This window comes from Sparus aurata, chromosome 11 (assembly GCF_900880675.1).
Source record: "Sparus aurata chromosome 11, fSpaAur1.1, whole genome shotgun sequence".
In the NCBI taxonomy this organism is placed as follows: Eukaryota; Metazoa; Chordata; class Actinopteri; order Spariformes; family Sparidae; genus Sparus; species Sparus aurata.
The window spans coordinates 26227844-26242848 of record NC_044197.1 but is presented as its reverse complement, the minus strand read 5'-3'; the positions used below and the strand labels follow the sequence as shown (position 1 = coordinate 26242848).

The window sequence follows — 15005 nt, the reverse complement described above, 5'->3', positions numbered from 1 at the left end:
TATGGCTGATAAAAATCAGCCGGCCGCTGCTGATGTGCAGGAGCAGGTACGCGCTTCAGACAAGGCCAGGCACATACCTGGAGGCTGGAATTTTATCAGAGGCATATTTACCACTATTTCATGTCAACCCACAATGACAGATAGGCCAGGAATTCCTCTGATCACTAAGCTGTTGCAAAGTGGAAACTTTTCTCTCTCTCTTTTTTTTTTTTTTTTTTTTTCAGTGCTTGGAAAACCATTATGTTTACTCCAACGGTCACAGAAATCCATGAAATCCAAAGAATCCATTTGGGAATGTTTCGTCTGTAACTTGGATACTTTGCACAGTAAAATACATTTTATTGCCATAGTGGTTTTTATATTCTTATGAATAGTATAACACTAAAAACAAACGAAAACAAAAATAACATTGTCGGATACATCTTTACACACTGAAGGAGAGAATCACACAGAAGTCGAGTGTTGTTGCTGCGACGCAAGGCACGTGAGGCCGAATGAACAGTCTGTGCGCGTCGAGTATCTCAAGAGAACTGAGATGAGACAAATCGAAGATCACGACTCCCTCCCCTGGCAAGCAGCATGTACACAGACCCTCGGCTGGCTGTAACGTGGGGGTCCGACGGTTACACAAAGTGCAGCAGACTTTGCTGCCCGCTTGAGGGGAGTCTCTTCTAGTGTAGCTTAAGGGCGACATCTAGTGCCCGCACGCAGGAACAACAGGCGACTTCTTAAAATGCCAACAGGTTTTACAGCCATTTTTAATCACACTTCTTAAAAGGAGGGTCACTCTATTAACACGACACAAACACAGTCATATTCCAGCAGTGATTAGATATGTTGTGTAATACAAGACAAACACTGACCAAGTATAAACCACCGACAGCCGGACGTCACTGTTATTTCGGCTCTTAAAACTAAAACAAGTTGAATATTTAATATCTGGTTTTGGTCTTCATCCCTGTCGGCTGTGACTGACATTTTTATTGGCTGATTTCCTTGCGAGGACACAGAGACACGGGGGGATTCAAACAGGAGCCGTCAGACAGGTTTAAACGCGTCTCATTTCACCTTGTTGTCTAAACTCTGTGTTTGGTAAAGCAAAGCGGAGGTGATGCCAAACCCCAGACCGAACCCGTCTAATCGCTCGGTTTGGTAATGCCCACCACATGCTGTAAAGCTGTGTCTAGTGATATCCCTCGTCCCTGTGTCCCTGGAAGAGGGCTGGGGGCCGGACGTATAGATGATGCGTAGGGATGAAAAAAAAAAAAAAAACATCTGTTGACTTTTCCCACGCATACACTGGTGTTTAAAGGAAGAAGTGTGCACCTCACGCATATCTCAGTACACGTGGAGACACGTTTGTCTAGAGAAAGACGTATGTGAGATGTAGGGGTGTGAAATTGAAATATGGCCATGACAAGTAAATGTTAAACTGTTTGAGTTGTTTACCAATGTAATTTTTCTCACACAGTCACTCAGAGGAGCATTTCTAATTTAGAATGATGAATCTTATCATTCTGTTAATCAACTATTAGGCTACTTCCCTGTTAATGATCTTTACATTTGAACTGTGAAGCGCTTTATAAAGCCTTTTTCAGTATGAGCTCTACTGGTTAATCATTGATCCACCCTCTGACATTTTAGACTGATGATCGGGGTGTTGCTGCATTTATAGCTTACACACACATACGCACAGACGCTATAAGCAGCACCGGTCGTACATTAACGCTCCTGTGTACCTCAGCTGTTCTGATGGTGTTAGAGAACCTCGCTGATGCAGCACTCCGCCGTACTTTTCCCTTCTAATTGGCGGCTCTAATGGGTGGTGGAGTGAGCGCGAGTATGGGTACAAGATCATCTTTTTGCATCCATTAATGGATAATTGTGCAAGAGGAAATAAATCTTGTGCACTTGCGCCTGCGTCCATAGCTATTGAGATTTAGAAAACAGAACGCAAATGCAGATTTCTGTCTTTGTGCATACACGCAGTTTGAAAACCTTTGCACACCAAGTCTGCTATTTTTGTAAGCGTTTTTTTTTTTAACTGGCACCCAATATAAAAACATTACACACAGAAACTTTGCACTCTTAGAGTCCGACGCTTTAATTATTCTATTTCGTTCTGAGAACTCACAATACAAGACAAGATGGAGTCGTCAAGCAGCGGAGATGATTTTTTTTGGTCCTCTCACTTCTTGAACAAACAAAAAGAAAATAGTCCCCCCAATTCTGACAACAAAACAAGAGCAAGGGGAGTTTCGGAGTTATCTTGATGGCTTCCAGGTGTATTTCAGGATGTCAGCGGTTCCTGTTTGATACACTGCAGGTTATACTGCACAATAAAAGGAAGAACATTTTTCTTGGACTAGTTGATCCTGGACAGGAGCTGGCATTATGTCCCAGCTAGGAACACACATGCACACCACACACACACATCACATGAAAGGATCCCACAAATAGTACAAAATCAAACTTGTTCCAAGTCGGCTTGGAAACACGATGAACACAACATGAGGTTGTATTTATTTCTAAACGTGCAGCAGTTTCAGACATAAAAACAGACTTGGTGTGCAAATGCCCTCAGCTGCGCGTCCACAGAGTTTGATACATCCGGCCCCTGGTGGGGATGATGACCAAAATTGTGAAAAATACAACTGAGACTGAAAAAACACCTGAATTTTCCTTTACCTTTGGAAAATAGTCTGCAGGGATTTACCAGGATCACACGATACTATCATACGCTATAGTTTGCTGTGCACGGACTGTCCTTTAAACACAAAACGATAATATTGCTACTGAGGTCGTCATAAAGGTAAAATGCCTGTTTATGTTTGCAGCACACCACCTTCTGGACCATTGTGCTTATATCTGTGAATGTCCTTGGCTGACATAAAATGTATAAATAACAAATTCGTTATTGCAGGCGGTTTAGGCCTCAATCAACATTTTGCCTGAGGATCCTCTTCTCCTCCTCGACGAAATTCTTGTCAGAGGTAGCTTGTCCCATGTCCCTCTTCCTCTTCTCCTTCTGCTGGAAGGTCTCCACCCGGCGCTTCTTGGCAGACAGGTCGTCCTTTGATTCCTCATCTGATCACCAGAGGAGTGGCAGGTGGGGGTGGGGGTGGGGGTAGGGGGAGGGGGAAGAGATGAAAATAAAGTTTATTTTTTTTATTACTAAACAGCACGTTTAATAAATCGTAACAGGCTAAAGCAGAGAAGCGGTGCAAATGGAAGTCACGTGTTTTTTTTGTACTAAACATGCTCAGCCATGACCTGAGTAAGCTGGTGGTGTAATACTGTCAACGAACTGGTGTGATAATTAGGGGTGTGCCAAAATATCGATACTTAAGATATATCGCGATATTTCGTCTTGAGGTACGTTATCGATACACTGGTGCCAAATATCGATATTTAAAAATGTAGCCCACCACCACCCCTCTTCGGAGGACAGCTTTTTCTTTATTCAAACATAGGTATACAACCAAATCAAATTTAAAAATTTGTTTAAGTAGCTCTGAAACCCACACATATAGATATTTAATGATAGTTGTAGTCAGTGTGTGTGTTAAGAAGAGACACTGTGCAATATACTCTTTGTTTACTTGGCTGTCATTCATGCGAAATTGATTGACAATGTTTTGTAATTCCTGTGAAATGGATTCAGTGCAGTCAATAAATTCTGAATTTCTTCAGTGACACAGATATCGTGATGTATCGTGGATGAAATTTCTTGCAATATATCGATTATCGCAGAATCGCTGTATCGTGAAATTATCGTTATCGTGGGCAAAATATCGTGATAGTATCGTATCGCGAGGTACCTGGTGATACCCAGCCCTAGTGATAATAGTAAGAATAATGAAGCCAGTCGAAGTGATCATGTCATCACTACAATCGTACTGACAAGAGAGCAGAAGGACTAACCTGAGTCGGACTGTTCCTCCTCCGCGGGTAAGAACCGGGCGTTTCCGGTGAAAGGCTTTGGTGCATCTTCCCCGTTGTCTTCATACACATTGGACCACTTTATGGCCATGTCCATGCCCGGGGGAGGTCCCTTCTTCTTCTCTGGCTCTGCGGCGTAGCTCTCGGGTGGGGGTACAGCGTTTGTCTTCCATGGCTTAAACTCTCTGGCGGGCTTCAAGCAACAGAGGAGGACACAGAATCAGGAAAACGGGCTTAGAGAAAGTAACACCGGTTCAGCCTGAAGACCCCTAAAAATGGAGTCCGGAGGAAAAATGGACACATTGGAGAGAAAACATGGAGCATTTTATGTTTCTATAAATACTTCAACTGCTTCCTTCCCATTACGAATAGTCAGATTTAGATAGGAAAAGATATAGCATGACGTGACCTGTTCTGTTTACATGCAATTTTTGTAAACAGAACCCGAGAGTCTATTAAATGTATTGTTTATGTTGCGTGGTCACATTACATTCATGTTCTATTTATGTGGGTTCCAAATAGGCAGTCTAAATCTTCTTAGCTAGGTATTAAAAGTTGATTGTTTTTTTAAAGAGTGTACTTGCATTTCTACAATATACCATCCAGAAAATGAGAAGTTACGGTGACACAGAGCGACTGAATGATTCATCTTTTAGTTTATGTAAAAGAACTTATTGCTCAAGTCACTTGTCAGGCAAAAAAGCAGAAGAGTCGCTGGTTTTGGCTTGTCACATATGAATATTTGCTGCTTTTCTCTGTTTCAAGTGTTTGGAAACTAAATCTGTTTGAGTTTAAAGGTCCACGTTTTAATCAGGAGAGAAAGAAAGAACAAATCTTTATTGACTGATTGTTTTACTCTTTTGTTTTCATGACTGTATAAACAAACTGACCTTCCAAGGACAGCTTTCATACCATTTTCCTTTGTTTATACGTGGCGGACCCTGCCACCTTTATAGTTCAAACAGTGATCTGGGGAAATTGTTTTCCTCTGAGAACAGCTTGTTTATGCAGTTAGGGAAAAAAAAACAATATTTCTGAGTTTGTGTTATTACCTCATTAATATTGTAAATATAAAAATGTTGAGTTTGAATTTATTTTCTAAAAACTACACAGTGCCACTTTAGAAATCTGAAGACACCAACATGGGTTCTGAGAACGTTTTTCACAATTTCCTCTCATCTCACTGACTGCTGAATTATTCAAATCATCCAAATCATAATAATAATAATAATAATAATAAAAATAATAATAATAATAATAAACAGATGAATTGATGATGGAAATATCTGTTCATTTCAGCCCTACTGAGAAACACTTGGCTGCAGATAGTTGCCCGGAAATCTATTTTCAACTGGCTGGTATTGAAAATATCTATAACTGTAATAAGATTATATTAAAATCCTTGGCAACTGTAGATGTGTGGCGTTATGTGGCACCTCTCAACATGTCTCACCTCTGCCTTAGCTCAGTTATACCAGTCAGTCAGATGTAATATCGATATAATACACAGGTTAATGGGAACCAGGCTGCTGGTCTGGTTTGTACCTCTTCCGGAGCTTTGACCGTGAGACTGTCCCAGTCTATCTCCTTGTTCAGGGGGTTGTAGAGGAAGGCGGGCTTGGACACGGAGCTGAACAGCTCGTCAGGTCTGGGCAGAGGAGCTCCACCGGCGGCTCGCTTGGTCCCTTGTTGGGAGGAGTGAGCTCCGCTGCCCGCAGCGTCTGTCCCCGCTCTCTTCCCCCGACTCTCTCCCTCCTCGTCCGAGTCGCTGCCGTCGCTGCTGTCGCTCAAATCGTCGTAGCTGGAGAAGAAACCCAGAGAGCCTGACTTCTTTTCTTCGGCCATTTTGAAGGAGTTACTAATTTCCTCACGGGTGCAGTAAAAACGCAGAAACGATGTCGATGAAGCTGTGATGTTTAGCTAGTTCGTCTCACATAAGCTCTACTCCATTTTGAATCAGCCTCCAAAATAGTCGTAACGCAGTTTGGTAGTGTCGCGGCTACTGTCGCAAAGCTAGTTCGTTAAAGGAGCAGGCTGTGAAAAAACAAAGCAAGCTCTTTACACTGCTGGCACCGACCTACACATAATCCTGTCAACATGTAATCGGCTTTTTGAGGAGGATAAACCATTCTTTATCTTCACCATGGTTGACTGTCCTGTAATCATTTATATTTTATATATATACATATAAATGTTCAAACAGAACAGCCATGTGGCTGGAGTTTCTGAGGGTTAGGGTTACATGTGTAAGAAATAAAAGTTGGCTTACAACTACCACATTGTTAAAACAGTGCAATACAAGTAAAAAGGCTACATTAAAAACTTTACCTATGTGACAGCATGGAGGTAGAATCAGCTAAATGTACTTAGAGTAACAAAAGTAAAGTACTATTGCAGTACAATGGTTCTTGTAAGTGTTTTGTTATATGATGTTTTGGGATAAAAAGTTGTATTTAAGTACTTGAGTAAACATACTTTGTTAAATTCCACCACTGAGGATGTATAGAGATATCACAGTGTCTTCACTTAATGCAAAAACTCTCGCCAAAAAGCAACCTAGGCTTTTTTGTGAATGTATAAGAGTCAAACCTTCATGTAAAAGCATAATAACAACGAAAGAGGCACTTTTAAGGGTTACCGTAGTTTCATTTTTTGGGCAAGCTCATTTTCAATGGGAGTGCTGGGGCACTCTTAGGCTAGCATCAAAATTGCTTTTTTAAAAACACTAAAAAGGCTCGTAGTATCACCAGGGTCTCTCCACATGAACACGAGCACTGAGAAAATTTACACGTAAATTGTTACGTAAATTGTTTTTTTTACTTTTATACGAAGGTTTGACTCATATATATTCACAAGAAAAGCCTAGGTTGCATTTTGCCGAGAGTTTTGTCTTAAACGACAATGCTTGCAACAACCTGGCAGTGAGACTTGCAGCTGCATTCCTGCTTCATGTGGTTCAAACAGCCTGCAGATGTCACTGTTGAACGTTTGCATTTACGTAACTGAAATTAAAATCAATCATCTCTCAACCGTTTGCTGTTGCAGTATTTTATAAGACAAGGCTCTATTCCAGAACCACAAACATCTTTGACATTGGGTTCACATGACCTGACCTCTTAGTCTGGAAGCTCTCTCTGACTCATTTTCTGTTTTTTCGGCTTTTACAGCGCCTCAATTAATTACTCCAGTAAATCTCTACAGATGTTTATCTCTTGTCATGAATGATTTATGCTCATTCTTCCAGACACATCTGGCTTTAATGTTACTTCTGATCTTAAGTGTGCGCATGTGGTCAGATTAGAGGGCAGTTAATCACGCAAGATTTCAAAGACAGGTTTTAAATGGCCCAAACACCCTTACCGTTACAACAGTGCATTGAAAATAAGCAATATGAATACTGCGCAGCCAGAAAAAACAAACTCACACTTACAGTTCTATTCATGGGTGTCTTGTCCAACACAATGTTACAGCTGAAAGTTTCATAGCCTGAGGAGACTCACGTTTTTCAAATACCTGACATATTCTATACTATGTGTCACAGTCATGATAGTATGTTTATGTTAGAAATGAAGGATATATGCTGCCTGCAGGGAGCTGACTGTCAGGCCATCACAAGATGAACGATCAGGGAGGAATATCAGTTATTTCAATACAATCTAACTACAGTATGGAAGCTGAGCTCTCTGATCTGACTCCTCTTCATTCTGAGTGTCTTATCAATGGTCGGTGGTGAAAATGCACAGAGAGGTGCAGCAATGTGCCAGTAAAAGTGAGTAAAGTGACTAAAAATGGATGTGAACAATGCAGGATTTCAAATGTTTTAACAAATGGGCTCCGAGGCGGCATACAACTTTATGCCTGACCTCAAGGATGCACACAGTGCATGTTCACGATCAGCACTTAATGTCAGAAAACTCCACCTTTTGCACCTATAATTATAATATAACCACATCAATGAATTCAAAAACCAGCTCTAACAGAGCAGTAGATAACTGAAGACCTATCTTTTCTACTGTTATTGGAGCTAAAGGTGCTCGTAGAAGCAGTAAAAATGGATGCACTCATGATTCAAAGGGGGATTCAATTAAATAAAAATTAATTAATTAAAGTCTTACTTCTTAAATTTAGTAGTCTTACCAAATCAGAAATGTTTATTTAGCGCCTACGGCAATCCAGACACACTATACAGATACAGTACTACATCCCCACATCCAAATTAGGCAGTGTTGTAAAAAGTACCAAAAAGTCATCCTAAAAATAAAGAAGTCACGTATGTCAAATATGAATATGTTGAAAGAGAAAGTCACACATGTGAATAGCATTTGAGGAAATACTCTTCAAGTATCTGATGTTAAATGTAATTAAGTAATAAAAGTACAAGTAAAAGTAAATATTCCATATTTACATGCATGCATATACTGTATTCTAGAGTTCTTCTGATTATCAGCCTGGCCGAATGTTGGATCTGATATTCAGCATTTTCCTGATTATTGCGCTAAAATAAACTGATTGGTAACTGATGCAGCATGGAGTCTGCAATATATCTAGTAACTAGAACAAGTTCTTGTGTCCCAAGCTTGTGCTTTAGTATCAAACAAATGTCCTGAGGTGCATTCTGTCACTGAAGTTAGGACATCTTTTCAGGCAGCAACCATCAGCAACCTTAACAGCAGGAAGTGTGGATCATGTGACGAAAACCCAAACCAACTGTGTCATTGACATTTTTTGATCACTAGAGTGCAGCATCGTCACATCAGTGAGACAATGATCCATCCCAGAAACCTCAGGACTTGACCGTGATAGTCATCTCTGGTTTGACAACATGCTTTTGTGAAACTTCATAAAACGCGCTTCATGTTTTCTTTGAACATGTTCTGACAGTGAAGACTCTGTTGATTGAAGCTCAGATCATCTCTCACAGCTCAAACCAACACCTCAAAAACACCGAGAGGTTGTGACCGTCACCTCCTCGTGGTAACGTCACTTGTTCTGATGATTAAGAGCGGTTTAAAGAACCTGTCATGAATTTTCTGAAGTCAGACAGACTTGGAGGGGCCAGTCTCTGCCTTCATGTACGGGTCAAACACCAACAGAGACACTCGGGATAGACAAAAACAAGGAGAGGTTAGCTGATTGACGACTCTCAATGACTGCGAGTGGGAACGGTTTGTTGGTGTGTCTCAGCCGCGTGATGAACGGGCGACCTGTCTGTTGAACCCCACCTTCTGCCCATGTCGGCTTGACTCCGGAGCCTCACGACAACGCTGCAAAGGATAAGCGGTTATAGATAAAGGCCGGACGGAGAGGTTTCAAATGAGATGTTTTGAATTTTTAGGTGAGCCGGAGGTCAGATCTGCACAGAGATTTACAGGAGGTCCAGTCCTGACAAATCCTGGAGGTAAAAAGTTCACGTGCAGGAGCAAATTTGCATGTTTTTGTGTACAGGGCCAACAAAAATGCTTTCTTTATTGCGTTTAGTGCTTCGTTGGCTCCATCGTCATTTGACAGGTCACACCTCGGCTGGCCTGAGAGGGCACAGTTTTTTGACTTTGAAAGTTGAACTCAATGAACAATCTTCGCCCCTTCAGAGTGGCATCAGTGCTGTTTTGGCTCTCTGAGATTGACTGATACTGACACCTCTCTTTCAGCGAGAGTTACGACTGCAGGAATCCTTCATCGTCTTATGTCTACAAATCCCAAACCGATTAATAAGCTGGCTGTGGATGTGACCGCAGATTCTTGGAATGGAGCCTCTGGCTTCCTGTCCTCACTGTTTCGCTGGAAGGCAATTATGTAAATAATTAAAAGCCATTTTGTTCTCAGCTGCAGCGTTCAAGATGCATGCGTACAAGAACAAAAAGATGCTGCGAGATACAGTAAGACCAAACTGTCTGGAGTGTTGCTGTCTATCATGAAAACAAAGCTTGATTATAAATAATTTACTAATTGACTCATTACATGCATGTTTACCCTTCTTCATTTCAATGTTAGACTGCAGGACAGTCAGTGTCCAATGTATTCTGATACGAGTTGCTTTTCTGATTTAAGGACTGTTGATTTTCTAACCACTTTTTTTGTCTTTTCACCAATTTGGAAATACAACACTGTTAAAAAAAAATAAATCCATCTGGGATGATACCGTCCTTTATCTGGTACAATTGGCCTTTCCTTCGGCTCACCTTTTTTTTTTTTCTCCACACAGCCTGACCATGATGTGAGAAATTCCCCATGGAGGTGAGAGGCCACACCTCTCCACGTCCCTGTTTATTCTAGCCATTCTTGATATCTTGAATGTCTTTATTTTATCCCCATGCTCAGCTCGGGCCAGGACACATCTGTGCCATGTATGCACTGGGCGCTTTGCTGAGTGTCGGCGGTGTCTGTCTTCAGATCAAGATTAGAGAGAAAGAGATGCAGGGTTATTTGAGGCAACTGAGACATTTTATATAAATTAACCTCCTGGTACTGTAGCTCACAGAAGGCATCAGATGTTATCTCCACACGTGTTTTGCCGCGTCGCCTCACGCTCCCTCTTGAAGGCACGCTGCGGTGACTCAGGTCGTGATTGCAGAAATCCTGTTTTTGTTTTGGAAAATTGAGCCTGCGGTCCATGAAGTTGCCAAACAACACCTGGAGAATTAAAGAAATGGTGTGGTGGTGTGCTCGTAAAACCCAGATGGAAGTTCTCGCTCTTTTTTCACCGGCCGACACAGCCGTGCTGGCTGGACATCTTCCTGATTTCAGCTGTTCCAGTCCTAACCTATTTTTTTTTGCATCTGCATATCCTCATTTGCGATTGGTTGTAGGAGTAGAAAGGGGGATGTAAAGAATTCCCTTAATAGTTTTAGTAAGAGTTTTTGTCATGGGTTTCTACTTTAAGCATAAAAAGACAAATGTTCAACTCCCCCCCGCGTTTGCGTTTCCTTATGGTGGCACTGCTGTCGCAAAGACAGCAAGAGCAACATGGCTAATGCTAACGGCTTGGCAACTCTCCGCAGCAAAAACCAACCGTAAGAATCCTTGTTTGACCTGGAAGTCCTGATCTCATTGCTAGGAAAAGGCAAAGGTTTGGTTACTCACTTATCTGGTAGAAAGTAAGCCTCATCCTGGTTTGGTTGCGCAATGGTCGACACGCTCCCTGTGTGCCGGAACGCAACCTTTGTTTTCGCTGGAAAACTCCAGGGAAGACTGAATGGCACAGTGAAAGTGCGGTTTACAGGGAACCAGTCGAAACACGGACGGTGTCATTTTTCTGCAGCCATCACGCTGTGCAGTCTTTGATTACTTAATAACGATAAGTTAAAGCAAAAAAAAGTTCTCTATTGGCAGTTCAAGTTAGCTTCTAATAGTGTAAACAAGAAGAGTTCAAACCGACCAACGGAGCCGCTACAACCTCTGGCTGATGCCACCGAGGCGACCTTTGACCTCGAGCTCTGTTGATGTAGCGGGATGACACAAGAGGTGGAACAGTGACCTTAAGGAGGTTAATGAGGAGAACAGACACGCTGATGTCAAGATCACTGCCCTTATTCAGCGGACACAGTCAGGTCTGTCGGGCGTGTTTGTTGTTTTCTGAGAGCTCCCGGTCTAGTCAGGAATTTCTATACATTAAGTTTTCATTGAATCCATTCTGTGATACAACAGTCATGATGATGATAATAACACACTTTATTTATTGGGCACCTCAAAGAACACACAGAGTTCGCAAAGAAAAAGCAGGAAACTTGGGAAGACCGTTTTACAGAATAAACAGCCAACAGTCAAGTCAAACACAAGGAAGCCTCGTCTCAGGTTTAGCTAAAGCAAGAGGGCGGAACAAGAATGTAAAGACACGAAAAGTAAGAGCCACTCTATGCGTATAGACAGTACCAATAGATAGTAACGAAACACATCTACTAAATGTGACCCCACTCTTTTATTTCGAGGTAGTCAACATATAGACCATAAGCACAGCAACATGGAACCAAGAATACATTCCTATTGAAATCAAAAATCTCTTTTTCAGTGGAGTACTGGCAGTATCTAACAAAGTGACTGTGACCTCAAAGTTAACAAGTAAAGTCAGCTAATAATTTCAAGTTGTAAAAATCCAAACTTTTGGCTCTTACAACTTAAATGTAATAGTCCATTTTACTTTTTTTTAAGTCTGAGGTAACGGAATTCCTGACCTGTTTTAAAGTAAACTTCAAGGGTTAACAGTGCAGTTTCAATGTCGCCCACATGCTGGATATCATTTAAGAAAACTAGAACGGCAATCAGCAGAGCGCATACCTCCGCCAAGGCCCAACAGTCCCCTCTTTCCCAGTCACTCATAGATACCAGCCACCAAAACGTAAAAAAAAAAAAAGCAAAAAAAAAAAAAAAAGCTCTATCTCGCAATGTTAAAACAGCAGAAACACACATGAATACACACAATTGGATTGGACTTGACCAGGTGTGAGAGCATGGCTTGACTTGTTGAAACTGTTGCATTTTTCATGAATGACAGCATTTCATTTCAATTCTTTCACGCTTAATTTACAGCCTGACTTAAAATGCGACCATTCCACAGCAGCCTGCTACGAAACAAGGCAAAAGAAATGAACCCACAGGAGTCATCTACAAGTGTCAATCAAAGCAGCACCTGTGGAAATTAAATATTCACGCTCACCTTCAGCGTTTCTCAACGTCTATCTGTCATCTCTCCTTTATTCTTTTTTCCATTTTGAATCCGACAGCGATGCGACGACTGGAAAATGGATGAGGTGGAAATAACGTGTGGTGTCATGACTGGTCTTTTTTTTTTCCCCCCCCCCGAGAGAGAGAGAAAGAAAAACACTCAGCTGAAGCCAAAAGACTCTGTGTTAATTCATGCATTTTTAGATTCACACGTGTGCATGCGATAGCGCAATTTGCATGCCCGATACATCTCTTCATCTTCATCGTCTGCGTTTGTTTTCACCGCCTCGAGCTCTTCCGTCCCTCCACTTTTTCTCTGCACTTACTTCTTTTCCCTTTCCTTCTGTTCTGCATTTCTCAAGAGCCCACACAGGCGCGCATACCTCCACAACTGTGTTTTCTCTGGTCACTTAACACTCAGTGAGATTTCAGACCCGAGAGGTGGCATTCTTTGGCTCATTACATTAACTCGAGGCTCTGTTTGCACCGCGGCCTGTCGGGGCTCGTGGCTGGAGGCCGGAACGGGATCCAACTGATGTGGCAAGAGGCGAGGAAAAAGAGGAAAGAGAAGAAAAAACAAGGCAGCGCAAGATATGAGACGAGGGGGCTGCTGGGAGAAGGTGTGGGAGATCTGGGTCAAAAGGACACTGAGCGGGCGAGTGGGGTGGGATGCGGTGTGGGCAGGGGCGGGTGTTGGGGGTGATCATCCCCATCACATGTTCCACGGTGTCCTGCAGTGTGGATGGCTGTGGGCTAAGCACACACAGCACACTCAACCCCATGCCCTTCCTGATGCTTTGATTTTCCCTGCACTCCCTCCCCAACAACCGGGCAAAACCTCCACAACATGCCCATACAGACACCACAAACACACACACACACACACACACACACACACACACACACCTTGAGTTCTCGGCTGCACTCATTCTCGTTCATTCATACAAAAAGTTCGAGAAGTAGTTCTGTGAGTGACAGGTGAACCTTTTTTTTTTTTTTTTTTACACCCCTTTACATTTTATGATGGCGTGTCAGAGTGATAAATGATTACTGTGTGATGTCACCGCACTGCCAGCCTCTGATTATGGGTCTTTATTGTTTAACCGTGTTAAAACACGCAGGGGGGGGGGGGGGGGAAGCCACATCTATAGATATTCAACATTTTAGCTGCTTTCGCAACTTGTTAACATATAGAGAATGTGTGCGTGGAAACATCTCAGAACCAGAACAATCCCATTCTTAGTTGCGACTCTCTTCAATGCCTTCGTGTAATGGTGGTGTCATCCGCGACAGTTTTAAATCATTGTTGTCTGCGGCTCTTGACAATCCATTTTCCTTGTAAGAGTCTCGGTGGTCGACCAATTTTGTGGTTTCCTGAAAACATGTAACTGTAATGTTTCTATTTTCTTTTCCAGATGACAATATTCATTGAAAGTCGTGCAAAGATTTTTTTTTTTTTGTCTCGAGAGCAACCACCACAGTCGCCAGGATAGAATGTTACTAGCAAAGGTTTCTGCAAACCACGGATACGGTCAAATTTGTGCGCGTCGTAAGCTGCGTACCATATCGATAAGTCTACACGACGTGTCACATCAGCTTCACTTTACATTTTTATAACATGACTTGACTGTCAGAGGTGGTGGAGTCACTGTGGCTCAAGTCTACGTGTCAACATGTGTAAGTGCCGCACCACTGGATATTTTTAAGGAGACCACCATTTTCCAGCCGCTTTTGTGGAGACAAAAAACAGACACTGGGCTCCATCTCCGGCAGTGTTTGCGGTGACGAAGGCAGGTATTTGTAACGAGACATCAGGACGTCTCCAGCTGATGCCTGTGGAGACAAGAGCGAGTATTTTTAACAAGACCTCAGGACGTCTGCAGCCGTGTTCGTGGCGACCAAAACAGGTATTTCAAGTCAAACCGTGCTGTTTTACTGACTCTGACCAACTGTTTTTTGTGCCTGAACCTAAGAGCATAAGCACGGCGGAAATGTACTCTGCCAACATTTACTCCGGCTATTGGGTTGAAGCAGCACTGAAGGAAATCCACCATTTAATCCAGTAGTTTTAGCTTTTTGACAAAGAAAACCAGACAGTCAATTGCTGACATTTGCGTTAGTACTTCATCAAATAGTTATCCAATTCCGTCTTGTCTATTAATAACAGACAAGAGGGAGACTCACACCGGACCTGATGGGGCAAAAAAATAAACAGCAACAGGCCGAGTGTTCCTATGATCTTGGTTCTCTATGGTTCGCGGCTGTCTGCAGAACAGATTGGTCACTGCAGGGAAAAGCCTCCCTGTCTGTATGTTCTGCACATGTCACAGAAGAATGCTTTGAGCTGACGCCAGCAACATCTACTTTGCGAATGCATAATTCAAATGGCCCCAGCTACTCCTGTC

The 15005-nt window shown here is 42.3% G+C and overlaps 1 protein-coding gene across 1 annotated transcript; it reads right to left on the bottom strand.

The window, feature by feature from the left end:
• Positions 1–306: 306 nt before the first annotated feature.
• c11h1orf52 (chromosome 11 C1orf52 homolog) lies at positions 307–5934 on the bottom strand. Its single transcript, XM_030434111.1, has 3 exons — positions 5488–5934; positions 3925–4135; positions 307–3087 (listed from the first exon to the last, which is right to left on the bottom strand). Exons 1-3 carry the CDS (start codon positions 5785–5787, stop codon positions 2936–2938), a joined length of 663 nt encoding a protein of 220 aa, XP_030289971.1. The 5' UTR covers positions 5788–5934; the 3' UTR covers positions 307–2935.
• Positions 5935–15005: the final 9071 nt, after the last annotated feature.

Excerpts from the sequence above, each read along its gene's own strand:
- c11h1orf52 (XM_030434111.1), bottom strand. The coding sequence starts at position 5,787 with ATGGCCGAAGAAAAGAAGTCAGGCTCTCTGGGTTTCTTCTCCAGCTAC. Across the intron at positions 4,136-5,487 it reads CGGTCAAAGCTCCGGAAGAG|CCCGCCAGAGAGTTTAAGCC; the intron begins GTACAAACCAGA and ends TGTTGCTTGAAG. Across the intron at positions 3,088-3,924 it reads GGAGGAACAGTCCGACTCAG|ATGAGGAATCAAAGGACGAC; the intron begins GTTAGTCCTTCT and ends TCTGGTGATCAG.